Source organism: Cavia porcellus, unplaced genomic scaffold, assembly GCF_034190915.1.
Source record: "Cavia porcellus strain 051 isolate PalLab524CR breed Dunkin Hartley unplaced genomic scaffold, mCavPor4.1 scaffold_23, whole genome shotgun sequence".
In the NCBI taxonomy this organism is placed as follows: Eukaryota; Metazoa; Chordata; class Mammalia; order Rodentia; family Caviidae; genus Cavia; species Cavia porcellus.
The window spans coordinates 42,834,829-42,851,363 of record NW_026947506.1 but is presented as its reverse complement, the minus strand read 5'-3'; the positions used below and the strand labels follow the sequence as shown (position 1 = coordinate 42,851,363).

The window sequence follows — 16,535 nt, the reverse complement described above, 5'->3', positions numbered from 1 at the left end:
CACTAAAAGGGCAGAGCGCCTGCTTGCAAGTGGGCAACCCTAGAATTGCTGCATCCGGGCAGGGGCCGCTCTTATGTCCCCAGGTGTAGCTCCCCCTGGCTCCCGAGGTAAGCTGCAAGTCCCAGCAGAGCTGACTCGGGTACACCTGTGGTAGGGCAGGGCCAGAATAGGTGACACTCAACAATTCCCTAGGGGCGAAGACGTTTAGATTTCTTTTATTTCTTCACATTGAGCTATATCCCTAGTCTGTTCCCTTTCTCTCTATCTCTGTCTCTCTTTCGTTTTTTTCTTTCTATAGTAGGGACTGAACTCAGAGCCTTCATACTGAGCCACATCTCTGATCATTTTCTTTTTTGTTTCCATTCTTGTTTGAGACAGGTATTGCTATGCAGTTCAGGTTGGGCTTGCACTCACCATGTAGCCCAGGCTGGTCTCTTCCTGACTCAGCTTCTCAAGTTCTGGCATTACAGAACTTCTCAAGTTCTGTGCCACCATACCCAGGTTTCTGGTATTTAGAGTTCAGGTAGATGCTGGTGCCTTCCTGCCTGCGGGTCAGATGGTTTCTAGGTGAAAAGTGTTCCCAGGGTGCATGAGGGAACTCAGAGGTGAGACCGCAGCATTGGGCTTTTCTCCTAGGGTCTAAGGTATGTATCGGGCCTAAAAGGAAACAAGCTCACTTGGCAGGATATTTATTTTACAGACATTCCTTATTTGACACCTGAGTTTCACTCTTTTAACTAGGTTGTTAGATGAGGAATTATACATAGTATGTAGGTTACAATACTTAGAACAAAGAAATGGTCAAAGGAAACTCCAACTTGATGACTTTGCTTTTATTTGCATAGTTCTTCCATGCAGTACTGTAATGTATAACAACATAAAACTAGTACTGAAATAGTATAATCATCAAGAATTACAGTAATGTATAAACAAGGTGTACTGTACCAGTATATATTTGTGTATATAAATTTTGTATATTTTTTTAATTAAAAAGTTTTAAAGTTTTTTGGTATTGGAAATGAAACTCAGGACCCTGCTCTTGCAAGGTAGATACTTGTGCTGCTGAGTTATATCCCTGGCCTCTATATATAGCATAATATATATATATATATATATATATATATATATATATATGATATATGTACACATATATATGATAGATAACTGCTATTAATTTCTGTTCATCGAAAAGAACAGTTTGTACTTTCATCATTTGATTGTTCATTTTTCATGTCTAAATCTTATAATCTGAATGACTACTTTGAAAATAACAATATGCAATATATTAATTAGTGTCAATTTTCTACTGTTTTATTTTGAAATTCTGTATCATCACTTTTGTTTTGTTGTTGTTGTTTTATTTAAAAAAAAAAAACCATTTCAGCTCTGTAAACAAGTTATGCAGAACTGCTGGGCATGATGGTGCAAGCCTATAATTCCAGCACTTGTGAGGCAAAGACAGGAGGATTGTGCAAATTTGAGGCCAGCCTGCACTACACAGTGTGTTCAAGGCCAGCCTGAACTATGTATCAAGAACCTGTCTAAAGGGGCTGGAGGTTTAGCTCAGCGGCATAAGTGCCTGCCTTGCAAGCAGGCAGTCGTGAGTTCAATCCCTGGTACCGATAAATACGAAAAAGACCAAAAAAAAAAAAAAGAAGAACCTGTCTATTAAAAAAAAAGATCATAAATCCAAGTTGCAGGTTATTGATCTGACCAGTGTGCCTCATTTATAATTCTGAAGCTCGTTAAACAGGCAGGTCATTAAACCAAGAGTGTCTGTATTTATTTACTTTAAAGACAGGGCAATTCTTGCTATATTTTCTTTTTTTTTTTTTTTTTTTTGTCTTTTTTGTTTTTATCGGGATCGAACTCACAACCACATACTTGCAAGGCAGGTGCTTATGCCACTGAACTAAATCCCCAGCCCCATCTTGCTATGTTTTCTCTGACTAGTCTTTTTTTTTTTTTTTTTTTTTTTTTTTTTTTTTTTTGAGACAGTGTCTCACTATGCAGTGCAGGCTGGTCTTTAACTTTGCTTATGTAGCCCAGGCTGACCTGAAACTCACAGTGACCCTCTTGCCTCAGTTTCCTGAGGCCTGGGATTACTGGCAGACACCACCAGGCCCACCTCAGACTAGTTTTGAATATCTGAGTTCAAGTGATGCCGAATAGCAGAGATTAGACACATCCATCCCCTGAAGCACCTTGTTTAATAAAGAGGATGATTATAATGGGCAGGTCAGACTTGAGGGTGACCAATAAAGACTGGCAAAGTTGCAGAAGTTGGCAGAGAGGCAGGAGATTAAGGTATGGCAAAGCAGCCGGGCAGTGGATATGACCTGTTAGTCATGGAGACCTGTCACTCACAAAGATCCAGGACTCATGCACAGAACAACCTCTGGTGTAATAATGTAGAATCAGAATCAGAATAATGTCTGATACCAATCAGAGATTGCTGTCTTCAGATCTGCCGGCACAAGAGCAGGTCGAGCCCCACACCTGATACCGATCTCCTGGCACAGGACTGAAGGAGGTTTGAGATGGAATGGCCTAGCTCTGACACTGTTATCAGAGACAGTTGCATTGGATCTTGGCTGTTGTGAGCCTCTTCAGTGTCCCACCCTGCACTCTGCTGTGCCAGCCTGCATTTGCTCTGCAGAGCACACTTTCTTTTCCTTCTTTCCTACCTTTAATAAGTGTTAAGCTTTGCATTCTTTGTTGGTGCTGTCCAATTCTTTGAACAGGACAATAAGAGCCTGGAAAAGACCATTGGCTACTACACTGTTGGATGACAGCAGTAGACACCAGCCCAATGCAAAGAGGGGTCGGAGCCAGGTGTGGTGCAACCTGTAGTCCCAGCACTCAGGAGGCCACCGCAGGAGAATCGCCACAAGTAGGAGGCCAAGCTGGGAGTCCTGGTGAGTTCCAGTCCTGAACTACATAGGGAGAGACCATGCACCTAAATATAAGATGTGATTAAAATATCTGGTGAATGTCTAATTTATACAAAATTTTTACAGTAAAAGACACATAGTTGTAAATCTTTGTCAAACTATTTCCCCTCATTGTGAACACACCCATTTCGTTGTTTTCCCACTTTCTGAAGTAGTTCTGGAATTCTTTCTCATGACTGTTGATGGTTGATTGAGTCCGTGTAAGAGAAGCTCAACTAAATTGGCTCAGCAATTCCATACCCTAGCGCTTGGAAGACCTCCTGGGGTAACTTGTCACCTGGCTGGTATAAAGGAGAAAGGAAGAAGGACGGTCTGCTTCTTCTCTTTTGAGGAACTCTGGTTGTTGCCTTCACCTTGGATGTCATCTCCTGGCTTCCAGCGCATTATTCGGTTTCTGGTGTAGACTCTTCAGCCTTCCGTAGCCCTGACCTCCTGTTACGGACTCTCAAGGGACACTACAGTGAGCGCCAAAGATCCTTTGGTCTCCAGAGTACAGACAGACCCTCTGCCTGTGACAGAGGACACTGCAGCGAGCTACAGGGCAACTAGGCACTCACAAAAACGACTTTCAGAACGGCTTCAGAATGTGACAAGTATGATGGATAAGTGTGTTTCAAGTGAGAGGGGGAATTTTGAGGGGAATTAATTGTGTTTTTGGTTTCTTTGTACTTCAAAAATTTTTATTGGTACATTTTAGGTGTACGTCATGGTAACATTCATCATAGGGAATGTGGACCTATACATGATAGGTATTTTTTTGTACCGGGAACTGAACTTAGGACCTCGCACTTGCCAGGGGGGTACTGCACCCCTGAGCTACACCCCTGTACATGATATATCTTGCATTTTCTTTTCCCCTTCCTATCCTTTCCCTTCAACCCCTCTTTCCCTCATTTACAAAGCTTTGTTTCCATTTTTTTCTTTTTTTTTTCTTGTCACTTCTTTCCTTTCCAGCTCCCTTCCCTTGTTCCCCTTCTCATTTGAATATTTTCTTCCCATTTCTCAAAGTCTGTTATACATTTTGATCTTTATTTACACTTTCAGTTTCTCACACTAGGGGAACAACAGCGCAAGACCCGAGCCTGGGTCCAGCAGACCCACTGCTTACTTTTCTGCTGTAAGTTTGTAGTGTAACAGTGTAGCAGCAGGCTGTGTGTCTCAATGCCTTTCCCCGAAGGATAGAGAATGCAGTCTATGTGTTTACCCACTTAGGATTGCAAGGCGTGTGCATGTGTACAAAAGTGTCAGAATGGAATTTGGACCCACCTTTATGCTCTGGGGAACAGTTTTTGTCTATGGTTACCAGAGCATCACAAAGGGTCCAGTAGACCCATACCACTCAGTGATTTGCTGAAAAAAAAAAAAGAGATTTTCAAGCTGGAGATATAGCTCACGAGCATGCTGCCTGTCTGGTAGGCATGGGATAGTGAGTTTGATCCCCAGTACAAAAAAAAAAGTTTTCTTTTGATTTTTTTTTTTTTGGTAGAAGTAGCCCAATTCAGTACAATGGCACATGAAAAATCAGATTTGCAAATTTGGGAGGAGGTCAAAAGTGAATCATCAGTTTACTCATGCATGGATGATGAAGATGATCCATGATGGCAAAATACACACTTTCATAATGCAAGAGAGATGTGGGCGTATGGCAACGATGATGATAATGACTTTGACATCCCAGAGCTCATGTGACAGTGAAATGGAGCAAGAATCAACTGATAAAGAAACAGGAAATGCAGACCTCTTTGATTCAGATGATGGAGAGCAGCAATATGAGTTCTTCTTTGATTAGTTGAAACATTGTGAAATGGCTATGCCACCAAATAGAACGATCCAGTGTTAGAATAGGGCCCAAAAATGTAGTGAAGGTTTTAACAGGGGTGAAACATATTGGACAGAATTCCAGCACTGGAAACTGTACCAGATGAAATGCTACAAGATACTGTGAAACGCATCATGGCTGAAATGCAAGTACAATGTCCTGTATGCATCACTAGCCATGTTAAAAAGTATGTTTATTATGACACCTCACTAGCTGAACTGGAAGCATTCCTAGGTTTGCTATGCTTAGCACAGATTTCTCATGGTTATTGCAGGAATGTAAAAGACTTATAGAAAAGCAATGGGCCAAAATATGGCATAAGAATTTATGCCCTTAAGTAGATGCAAAGAGTTATTATGCTTTCAATTTTGACATTTGTGCTAGAACTCATGAGGTCCTTATTCATATAGTAATAAACCAAATAATTTTTTATACTTTTTTTTTACATTTTAAAAATAATAAAATCCAACAAAACCAATCAAAACAAAGCAGCAAATTTGGCACAGAACTTCAAAGCAGGATACTAGCTACCATAGTATATCTTGTTATCTTCACAATGGTTGTCCATTCCATCAGGTATAGCAAAATCAAACCATAAAGAAAATAAATAAAACCAATCAAAACAGAACTTTGAATAAAACAAAAACAATCAGAACAAAACAAAACTGAGAAAAATATTGGCTTTCAAAGAGAAGATAGAAGGAGATCCCCCACATTTGCTATACTGCATTGGTCATCCGCCCAAGAGATACTCAAACCGCTGGCTCCTAGGCCTGCAAAATCAAGAATACAAGCATTTAGTTGCTTTATGTATCTTAGTTGTTATCAATTCAGCCTGTCCTCCAAACCAGCAGGTTGTGAACAGACTTGTTGCTCCCATTTCCCAAACTGAATGGAATGTGACGTTCAACAATTGGCTTAGTGTGGTTTCCAAGTTGACCAGCACAAGAACTGTACACAGAAACAAAGCAGAAATTCCAAATAAAATGCTGTAATTTCAAAACAGAATTGTATAGTTCGATCTTTGAATTTCAGAAAGATACACGATTGACCTCATATATGGCAGAGAACAACAAATTGTACTGATGTCACTGTTGCACTATACTGGATGTGATGGAGCATGCCTATAACCCCAGCACTAGGGAGGCTGAGGCAGGATGACCACCATGAGGCCAGTCTGGGTTACATAGTGAGCTCAGGACAGCCTGAACTACATAGCCAGATCCTGTCTCAAACAACAACAACATTGCACCATAATGGAAATATTGATAGGGAAACCTTGACACAATGGAAATCTGAGATGAAAGCTTTGAAGAATGAAACCAAACGTGGAGTAAATATTCCTGATCCATTCTGCCAGTCTGTTTCTTTTTATTGGTGAATTGAGACTATTTACATTGATAATTAGAATTGATCTTTATTGACAAATTCCTTTTTTTTTTTCTTTTTTTGTCTTCTTGAGACAGGTTTCTTTATGCAGTTCGGGCTGGCCTTGAGCTCACCTTGTAGCCCAGGCTGGTCTTGAACTTGCAATGAGATCCTCCTGCCTCAGCCTCCCAAGTACTGGAATTACAAAATTCTTGTCTTGTTACATTCCTTCGGTTGGTTCCTATTTTTCCTTTAATTGTTCGCCTTGCCTGTTGGAGTCGTTCTGTTGGGGTTCATGGAGTTATATCCTTGTTATCTCTTTCTTGAATGTCCTTCAGAAAACTTTGGAGTGCTGATTTGGTGATTATGAATTTCCTCAGATGTTCTTTGTAATGGAAGTCTCTTATTTCTCCATCAATTCTGAAAGATAGTTTTGTGGGGTACATCAATCTGGATTGGAGCTTTTCTTTTAGGGCTTCAAATATTTCACTCCAAGCTCTCCTTGACTTGAAGGTTTGTGTTGTAACATCTACTGTGATTCTGATGAGTTTTCATTCATAGGTGATTTCTTTCTCTCTAACAGCTTTTAATGTTCTGTTCTTGTGTTGAATTTCTGGAATCTTGACCATTATATGCCTTGGTGTTGATTTTTTTGAACATGGCTAATGGGAGTACTATCTGCCTCACTTTTCTGTATGTCAAATTCTTTCTTCCTGCTTGGGAAGTTTTTTGCCATGACTTATGCGAACAGGTTTTTGTTTGTGTATTTGTTTTGTTGTCATTTGTACTATCTCTTGCTTTTTATTGATTAACCAATCTCATGTTATTCTTTGCATCATCTAGCAGTGGTTGGATTGATTTTTCATGGCCCCTTGCTATTTATTTGTTTATTTATTTTTGTCTTTTGAGACAGGGTCTTGCCATACAGTTCAGTCTACCCTTGAACTTACTCTGTAGCCCAGGCTGGCCTCAAACTCATACCAGTCCCGCTGCCTCAGCCTCCCGAGTGCTGAGATTGCAGGCATGTGCCACCACATCTTGCTATTTTAAAGAAATTTTTTTTTTTGGTACTGGGAATTGAACTCAGGACCTTGTGCTTGCCAGGAAGGTTCTTGTGACACTGAGCTAGATTCCTTTCCCAAGAAATCTTTCTTTTCAGGATCACTAACAGCAATTCTGTCTTCTAGATCTGATATTCTGTCCTCATGTGGATCATTCTGCTGGATACACTTTCAACAGAATTTTTAATCTCCTGGTTATCTATTTCTGTTTCATGGATTTCACTTCTTTCCTACACTGAGTATTCGTGATTTCTACCATCTTCCGTTTTTTCTCTCTTGAAACAGGGACATGCTATGTAGCCCTCATGGCAATCCTCTGACTCAGCTCCCGGGGGCTGGGATTACTTACAGGTGTGCACTGCCATGTCCAGATCCATCATTTGCCTGAGCTCCTATTCATTTTATCTGTATTTGGTCTAGTGTCACTAACCATGTCTTTCATTATGGCCACCATCTTTGTAGTTATCTGAGAAATTGTTTCTCATTTGATTTTTTTCTAAGCCTCATTCATCTGCTTTACTTCATTTGTTACCAGCTCAGAGAGTCCAGGTGAGTGGCTTTTGAATTGCTCCACCTCCTTGTCCTCTGGGTTTGCCTTTGTTGATCTGGATGTCTGGGTTTGCATCATGCTTAAGTGTGCTCTCATTTTCTATTTTTAAAAAAATGTAATTACTGAGTTGATGCTTGTAAATTGCTTATGGCAAGCAGCTTTATTGCTAGTCTTTAGAACCCTTAGGAAATGACTACTTCTCAGAGATGTCTTCCAGGAATAACTGGCTTTTGGCTTTTGAGTCTGTTGCAAGATCCTGTATCTTCAATTTATTGGGGGTGAGAAGTTGCTGTCTATTTGCTTAGCCCCTGGTTCTTTGGCACTGGCCTATAGTATTTTTTATGACCCTTAGGCAATCTCAGCCTTGGCATACCAATTAGAACAATTATGTCACCTTTGCTACAGTCAGCAATAACAATAGCATCAAACATAGGCTAGACAATGACAAACCGAGGTGACTATTAATTTGCCTTAACCTTATGAACCTTATAGTTAAATTTGCCTTTAACCTTATGAACTAGAGTTGTAGTTATATAAAAAAATAAAACAAACCAAAAAATTGTATATAGCAAATATGTTCTCAATATGGTGATTTTACCCCTAGGAGAGAAAATTTAAAAGGGGTAGGGGAAAGATAGAGAAACAGAAGAGGAGGAAGAGATTAGAAGCAAGGCTGGAGGACAAAGGAAGATCACACAAACTTTGGGAAACATGCAGAAGACAGGGGATAAGGGAGAAGGAAGAAATAGAAGAACAGAACAGAAACAAGAACAGAATGACAACCAAAAGCAAGAAACAATGTTCACACTCATATAAAAACAAGAACAATCAAGAAAAAAAACAGAACAGAATGAGAACAAAGACAAGAAAGAAAAATGTCTGCTTCCAGGCATGTCTTTGCTGTCACTAGTAAAGCAAGTGGGCAGATAGAGCCCAGGTCCGTGTTGATGATCCAGCTGTGGCTTTATGGACTGACAGAGGTGGAGGTGGGAAGGTCGGGCGGGGGGTGGATGATTCCAGCAAGCCTGCACCTTTAGTTTCACTGAAGTTCAGGTTTGTTTTTGACCATGAGGCTGGAACCCAATTTGTTCAGCTTGCAACACTCCACATACCTCCTGCCAGCTTGGACTCAGCCTCGCTGACTTCCTGCCATCTTGAATTTGGTTCGGCCTCATGTGACAATGGAAACTGCTAGATGGAGCCAACCTGAAACTGCTCTGAGTTTCCACGTTGACCCCTCTCCAAGATGGCTCCCGAACCATTGCCCTCTCCTGGGGGACATTTGAACCTGAGTAATTTACCAGCCACTGTGTCCACAGCTCCATTCTGCGGGTGCATTTCCTTGTGAAGCCCTCTGGGATCACAAGCAGTCCCTGTGTGTCTGCAGGTTTGAGCTGCCTCTCCCATGTAGTAAGTCAGGGCTCAGGGAGAAAGCACGCACCCGTTTGCCACCTTCTTCTGCATTGAAATCTCTCTTTGTTCTCCCCATGGGCCCCAATTCTTGCTTCAGATCCTTGCTGGGTCCTGGGGACCCACTTCTCTCTTTCTTTTCCTCATGTTGCTATATTCCAGCATCTGGTTACCAAATATCAGAGAGGCTGTTTCTCTGCTGCTCAAATACCTAAAGCCAGAATTCTTAATTTGTACCCAAATTAAGATTTACAGCTGGACATGGTGGTCCAATGCTGTAATTCTAGCATTCCAGGTAGCTGGGTGGCAAATGTATATTTGGTGTTTGTGTGAAGGTATCTCATTGATGGTGTCCACGGCCAAACTTATCCCGGTGGGGGGCCCGATAGCCTCCTAGCAAAAGTTCACTTACTTTAGTTCTGTGATCACAATGGGCCCAAACCTGCCAACTGGTGCTGGTGGAGCATAGCTGGTGACAAGCAAGAGGCTGCTTGGGGACAAGATGAGGCCACAGCCTGAGCCCGGCTGTTGCTGATCACAGGAGCCAAAGCCAGAGCTGTTCCGGTCTCAGGACACAGAGAGCTGACATCACAGGGTCTCTGCTATCAGACTGGCCTGCTGCCTCCCGGCCCACTCAGGGTGGACTGCTGACCCTCCTGACCTTGGCTTAAACTGCAGTTGCAAGCCCAGAGTGACTCTGCAGGTCTCCGCTTGGGCAGCAAGGGTATCTCACACCCAGCACATCTCAGTTGGAGGATAAATCTTTGCTTCTGATTTGCTCCTCCTGGTGGCTCTTGGGTCAGGAAGTGACACAGTCACCATCCAGTAATTCAGGCTGAAAAAAGAAGAGAAAAGAGACAAAAAAATTAAAAAGTACTTTAGTCCTAGTGTGCAGGCGCCCAGATGCCTCTCCTCCTCCACCCTCCCAGCATCAGGTCCTCTGGAAGATTTACTGGGTCTGGGTACAAAACACCCCCAGAGCCCTTGCCCCTCCCTCTTCCTTGGTCTGCTGCGTTCAAACAGCCCAAAGTCAGGACCCTGCTGTGTCAGCTTTCGAGCCTCTGAGCCTGCAGGTCCGTACCAGACACTCTCCGGTCTCTAAACCCAATGTCCTCTTGGAACCTAGTGTCTGGCCACTTCATCCTTATTTCTTCTCTCCTTGACCACTTTTGTTAAAACCACACTGCATCTCTCAGTTGCTCCAGCTTCTCAAGCAAGAAGTTGTCACAGGGTCTGCACTGTCCCATCTAACTGACCCTTTGTCACTTGGTGGTGGAGCTAATCATTTATTCACTGCGTTAGTTCCTGCTCCAGAGGCCCCAAGTCCAGAATCAGTTTCACAGGCCAAACTTGAGGGGTCACAGCCAGTGTAGCTGAGACTCTAGGGGAGAAACTGCCCTTTGTCGTCCTCCTGTCTCCTTTGCGGTGCTGGGGATGGGGAACCCAGGGCCTGCTTCGTGCTAGGCAAGTTCTCAGCCCCTGAGTTGTGCTCTTGCCCACTTCTTCATTTCAACCGAGCTAAAAAACAAAACAAAAGTCCCAAATCAAAATGAAACAAAAAGAAGAATGCATAGATTTACTGTCTGAAGTGTCTCTTATGGTAGTTCCATTGTTACGAAACAGACTTCCAGAATCTTTTCATCTTTATTATTATTATTATTATTGTCTTTTTGATACAGGGTCTCACTGTGTAGTTCAGGCTGTCTTTGGACTCACTTTGTATCCCAGGATGACTTCAAACTCATGGCAATTCCGTCTCAGCCCCGAGTACTAGAATCAAAATGTGTGCCACCGTGTCTGGCCAGAATCTTTTCATCTTACAAATTTGCAATTTTGCCCATTAAACAGTTCCCCAACCCCTAGCCTCCCCCGCAACCATCAATCTACTTCCAAGTTCTATGAATCTGACCACTTTTTATGTGTATTGCTTGAGACATGTCTCACCAGGCAGTTCAGACTGGCCTTGAACTCACTATGCAGCCCAGGCTGAGCACAAATTATTGCCTCAGCCTCCCAAGTGCTGGATTATAGGGATGTGCCACCATTTCTGGGAAGAATTGTTTTCTTTAGTTCCTTTCTTTCTTTTTGGTATTGGGGATCGAACTCACAACCGCACACTTACTTGCAAGGCAGGCGCTTATGCTGCTGAGCTAAATCCGCAGCCCCTTATTTATTTTCTTTCCAATTTTTTTTTTTTTTTTTTTTTTTGTACTGGGGATCAAATTCACGATCTTGTGCTAGCCAGGCAAGTGTTTACACCACTGTGCTAAATCCCCAGCCCCTGTTAATGTTTATAAATGCAACTTTTTTGGGTTGTGCATCTGCTACTGGGGATTGAACCCACGATCTTTACACTGAGCTAGCTGTATTTCCAGCCCTTTTTGTTTTATGTTTGGAGGCAGGGCTTCACTAAGTCACCAGTTGCCCAGGCTAGGCTCATACTTGTAATTCCCCTGCCTTGGCATTCCAAAATGCTAGAATTACAGACACACAAACCTGGCTGCTAGGCCTTATAATACGTTGAATAAAAGTGAGCATCCTATCTTGAACATTTGAAGAAAAGCTCTAAGTTTTTCACCATTTAGAATGATGTTAACTATGGGTTTTTATCTTTTTTTTTCTTTTTTTGAGATGGAGTCTTACTGTGTAGTCCCAGATTGGCCTTGGACTCTCTTGTAGCCCAGGTTGGCCTCAAACCCATGACGATCCTCCTGCCTCAGCCTCCTAAGTGCTGAGATTACAGGCATGTGCCATCATGCCCGGCTGCTGTGGGCTTTTTTCATGTTGAACCTACAGGATACATCCTGTTAGTCACATAGAATCTCTTGAACATGCTATTGGATCAGGTTCACAGGATTTGGGTGAGAATGTCACATCCATGTTCATCAGAAATTAATCTGTTATTCTCTGTCTGTGTCTCGTTTGAGTATTAGGATAATGTCATCCTCTCAAGATGATGCAGGAAGTGTTCCTGCTGCTGTAACTTTTTGGAAGGGCTTCAGCAGGTTGTGTTAGTTCTTTAAATGGTTGGCGGAATTCTCTAGGGATGCCATCTGTTCTGGACTTTTTCTTTCTTTGTATCCTCAGAATTTTTAAAAAATTGGTACACTTTAGATTTATATAATCATAACATTCACCCTAGGGAATTTGTACCTGTACATGACATATCTTGCTTTGCTTCTTTTTCCTCTTCTTCTTCTTCTTCTTTTCCAACCTCCTCCTTCTGGGCTCTTCCTTGTTGGAATTTTTATTACAGATGCAGCTCTTTACTCATTATTGATTCATTTGGATCGTCTGTTGCTTCTTGAGTCAGTCTGGTAGGTTGTATGTTTGTAGGAATTTACTTATTTTATCTAGATCTTTCCATTTGTTGGCACACAGTTTTGGATTCTTAGAAGGATACTCAGAGCTGAAACTGATGGTCTCTAGCTAACATCTGTGAAGGCCTTTTCCCCTATATACAGTAGCTCTTATGGGTTGATTTGAGGCCTCCCCAAAATCCTCACCCGGGGAGCTCAGAATGTGATTATATTTGGAGAGAGGATCTGCAAAAGAAGTAATTAAGTTAAAACAAAGTCAAGTCAGTGGGTTCAAAGAGGCCTGGAGTCCTTCAGAAAAGAGGTGATTAGGACACAAATATGCACAGAAAGATTATTGGAAATCCCAGAAGACGGCCAGCAAGAGCAGGGTGCAGTGGTGCACCCCTGCCATCCAGCACTCTGGAAGGCTGAGGCAGGAGGATCACAAGTTTGAGCACAGCTGAGCAATTTAGTGTGACCCTATCTCAAAATCTAAAATAAAAAAGGGCTGCAGGTATAGTTTAGTGCAAAAGCCCTGGATTCCAGCCCTAGTACTGAAAACAAGTGAGCTCTGAGAAACCAAGGCAGGGAGTCTGGAGGGCTGAGGCCCGGGGCTGCCAGCTGTGTAGGTCCAGAGAGCTGAGGAACTGCTGAAGGGTTCGTTCATTTATTTATTTGATCAAAGAAATGAACTGCTGGGCATGGTGGTGTGGCTCTATAAATCAAGCTACACAGGAGGCTGAGGCAGAAGGATTACAAATATAAGGGAAAGCTGGGAAATGTAGTGAGACCCTGTCTTGTCTTCTTTGGTACTGGGGATTAAACTCAAGACCTCGTGCTTGCTAGCCAGGTGCTTATGCCGTTGAGCTAAATCCCCAGCCCATGAGACCCTGTCTCAAAATAAGTCATATAAAAGGCCTGTAACAGAGCCAATGTACCTGGTTCCACCCTCAGTACACTCACACACACATACACACACACACACACACACACACACACACACACACTCGTCCCAATTGTAGTTCAATCTCTAGTGGGGGGGGGGGTGGAAAGGGAAGAAAAGAAAGAAATGAGGAAAGGTTGACTGGTTGGATGGGTCTTTTGCCATGCTCTAGGCAAGCTGGGTCATGCTCCTGCAGTCCTGCTGTGGGTCGCCTTGAGCCATGACCCTGTGCCTCCTGACCCATCCTCCAGGCTCCCCAGCTCTGCTCCCTCCCTCAGGCCTCTCTGGCTGGAAGACCTCACCCTCTTCTAGCCTGTAGTCTTTGCCTGATAAATTGCCTTTGCTTTTTTTCTTTTTTCTTTTTCTGAGACAAGGTCTCATTTAGTCACTAAGGCTGTGCTTGGACTTGCAAACCTTCCTGCCTCAGCCTATTAGATTGCTGGGATTACAGATGTGCGCCTCTGCACCCTGTGGCCTTTTGTCCTTTTCCACACTCTGGGGTGCTCTCCCAGAATATCCCTGCTTTGTCTTTCCATCCCCACTCCTTGTGGCACCACAAGAGTCCTTGCCCACAGACCTGCAGAGACCGCACCACTTGCGCTCAGCAGTGTGGTCCTGAGGCCTCAGTCCTGCTGAGAGGTATGCACAGGGCCATAGGATCAGCCGCAGGGGGCAGATGCAGCTCGAGGCCTTGGGAATCCTGGAAGTGGGCTCAGTGGTCTGGGGAGGGAACTCTTGAATCTGTAACCAGGAACATGGTTGGGGGGCAGTGGGTTCCAGGTGAACATGCCTGTCTGTAGGCTTCAGCATTTGAGGTTCTGGGATCTGGAGGCCATACTGTGGAGATGGGTCAGCAAAGGGTGTGTTTAGTCTCTGCTGCCCCCTACAGGGCTTCATTTCTTTGGATGGTGTTTTGGAGGGGGACGGGCAGTAGGGATCCTCTTGCCATTGCCTGGTGTTCTCTATCAGCTGCGCTCTCTGCCCCTTGGTCTCTGTTTTCCAAGACCAAGTTTGTGGTCTCTAATGAGGCCAGTGAGGTCCCCTCCAGCCTCCACACACAGCCTGAGGCCTACGGCCTGGACTGTGCTCAGGGCTATGGCCCAGGGGGAGGTGTGGTAGATGAGTCTACCACTTGGAGGTCATTATTATTATTATCATTATTATTAGATGGGGTCTTGCTATGTGGTTGAGGTGGGCCTCAGATTTATCCCAGTCCTCCTGCCTTAGCCTCCTGAGTGCTGGGACTACAGGATTGTGTCACCAGGCCCAGGTTATGGAGATCATTGTTAAAGGACAAGAGGAGCTTGAAGAAGGCTGGATGCCTTGGGTGTCAAGTGAATGCCTGGGGTCAGCAGCCTCCCCAACACACTGTGGGTTGTTGAAGTCACCCCACTGCACCCTACTAGGCCAGATGGAAAAGCACAAAGGAGCCCAAGACAGTTTCCTTTAAAAGGTTTTCATTTATTATTCTTTTCTGAAGCAGTTAATTCTTTCTTTTTTTTTTTAAAATGTGTTCCATCCAGAGTTATACCAAAGTGATTAAAATGAAATTTCTTCTGGGATACAGCTCCCCAGATCAGCAAAAAGAAAAAGGTTTTTTTTTCCAATGAACCACAAAAATAAAACCCAAAGAGAACATCAACAATCAAACATAATCCCCAAATATCCAGGACAAAAATAAAATATTTATTGATCTATCACAGCGAGACACAAAGAGATGGGGGGTGAGACATGCTCTGTAGTTACGGTGGCTCAAGGGAGGGTTGGGGGTACAGTACTGAGTGTGGGGAGATCCGGGCTGGGGACCAGAGTCCTGTCCCCCCCGCCCACAAGGCCTCTCACACCCTGGGCCAGCGTCGGGGTGTGTGGTGGGATGGAGGCGGGGCGCAGGCTGCCACAACAGGTGTGCCCAGCCAGCTAGTGACGCTGGGCATTTGACTGGGGACAAGGACAAAAGACAGATGGACGGACAGATGGATGGACGGGCAGTGGGCTCCTTAAGAGCAAGGGGGCCATTCCCAGTGTTGTATGTATGGGGTCTTCCGACTCTAAGGGGCCCCAGATGTGGGGAACAGCCATGGGGAGCAGGAAGGGGGACAGTGTGACCGAATCCAGCTTTAGGTTTCCGGTGCTTGGGTACCAACTGGACTGCAGCCAGGGGTGGCTCCTGATGGGCAGGGGGAGGTGGCACTGCCCGGGAAGCATGGGCACCATCTTCAGAGCAGCCCCGGGGAGGGGATCCCCAAGGCTGCCCTTCCCTCCTCCTCCCCCAGGAAGACGAGAGCACCAGCATGTAGCACCAATTTCCCCGAAGGTGGAGGCTGTTGGGGGAGCTCCAGGTGGGGAGGGGCCGGGGAGGGCCCGAGCCCACCCAGTCATGGCCTCTGAAGGGGGTCCCTGTGGTTGGCCCGAGGCCACTCCGCTCTTGTTTCCTTGTCCTGTCTGTGGGCGTCCAAGGCCACCGGCCTGCAGTCCCCTCCCGGATGGGGGTGGGGGTGGGGTGGGGTTTCAGAGGGTCTACATTCTCCACCAAGCAGTAGCACCAACGTAGATGAGGTCGAGAGTCAGGGGTCCCCCGGAAGCTCACTTCCTCTTCCGGCCACAGGATTTCCCCAGGCAGGCCCCACCTGGGTGGGGGTAGGGGACAGCAGTCAGTCTGAGCCCTTTGGGGTGTCTCTCCTGCCCCAGCCTGCTCTGACCACCTCTGAGAAGCTGAAGGATCCTGAGAGGAGCCAGGACACATGCTGACCACTGCCCCAACTCCCAGGGGCAGGGAGGGGACAACAAGAACACCCCAGATATCTGTGATGAGGTGGGAACTCAGAGAGGGAAGGAGCCAGGTCGGGGACCAGGATGGGGCTGGACGCTGTTTGAAGGAAGCCTTTTAGGAAAGTGCTCAGAGCAACCTTGGCGTATAGATACTTTAAAAGCCAAAGTATCATCAGAATGTTAAGGCCAGAGAGCCGGGCAGAAGGTCTTATCCACATCAAGAGAGGCCAGAAGAGGAACTTCAGATCCCTGGGCCTCGCTGGCCAGGGTCTGACTGGCAAAGCTGTCAGCTACCCAGTGAGCAGAGCCTGGAGTCACACAGGGCTGGCCCTTGCCACGCAAGGCTCATCCTGCCACCTGGT

The 16,535-nt window shown here is 44.7% G+C and overlaps 1 protein-coding gene and 1 long non-coding RNA gene across 7 annotated transcripts in view; one reads left to right on the top strand and one right to left on the bottom strand.

The window, feature by feature from the left end:
• Positions 1–16,535, top strand: part of LOC106027739 (uncharacterized) — a 77,848-nt gene that overhangs the window by 49,626 nt on the left and 11,687 nt on the right. Inside the window, exons 6-7 of one of the 3 annotated variants that reach the window (XR_010042386.1) lie at positions 2,745–2,918; positions 3,110–5,781. This is a non-coding gene — a long non-coding RNA (uncharacterized LOC106027739). Of the gene's footprint in view, positions 1–2,744; positions 5,782–16,535 lie in introns of those variants that run through there. The other 2 variants (XR_010042384.1, XR_010042382.1) reach the window with 2 other exon arrangements.
• The window catches only part of Eln (elastin), a 28,513-nt gene continuing 27,047 nt past the window's right edge, over positions 15,070–16,535 (bottom strand). For all 4 annotated transcript variants that reach the window (XM_013152600.3, XM_013152599.3, XM_013152601.3 and 1 more), the window contains one exon: positions 15,070–16,031. In XM_013152600.3, the coding sequence (XP_013008054.1) occupies positions 15,988–16,031 (44 nt within the window). In that variant the 3' untranslated portion in view covers positions 15,070–15,987. The remainder of the gene's footprint in view (positions 16,032–16,535) is intronic.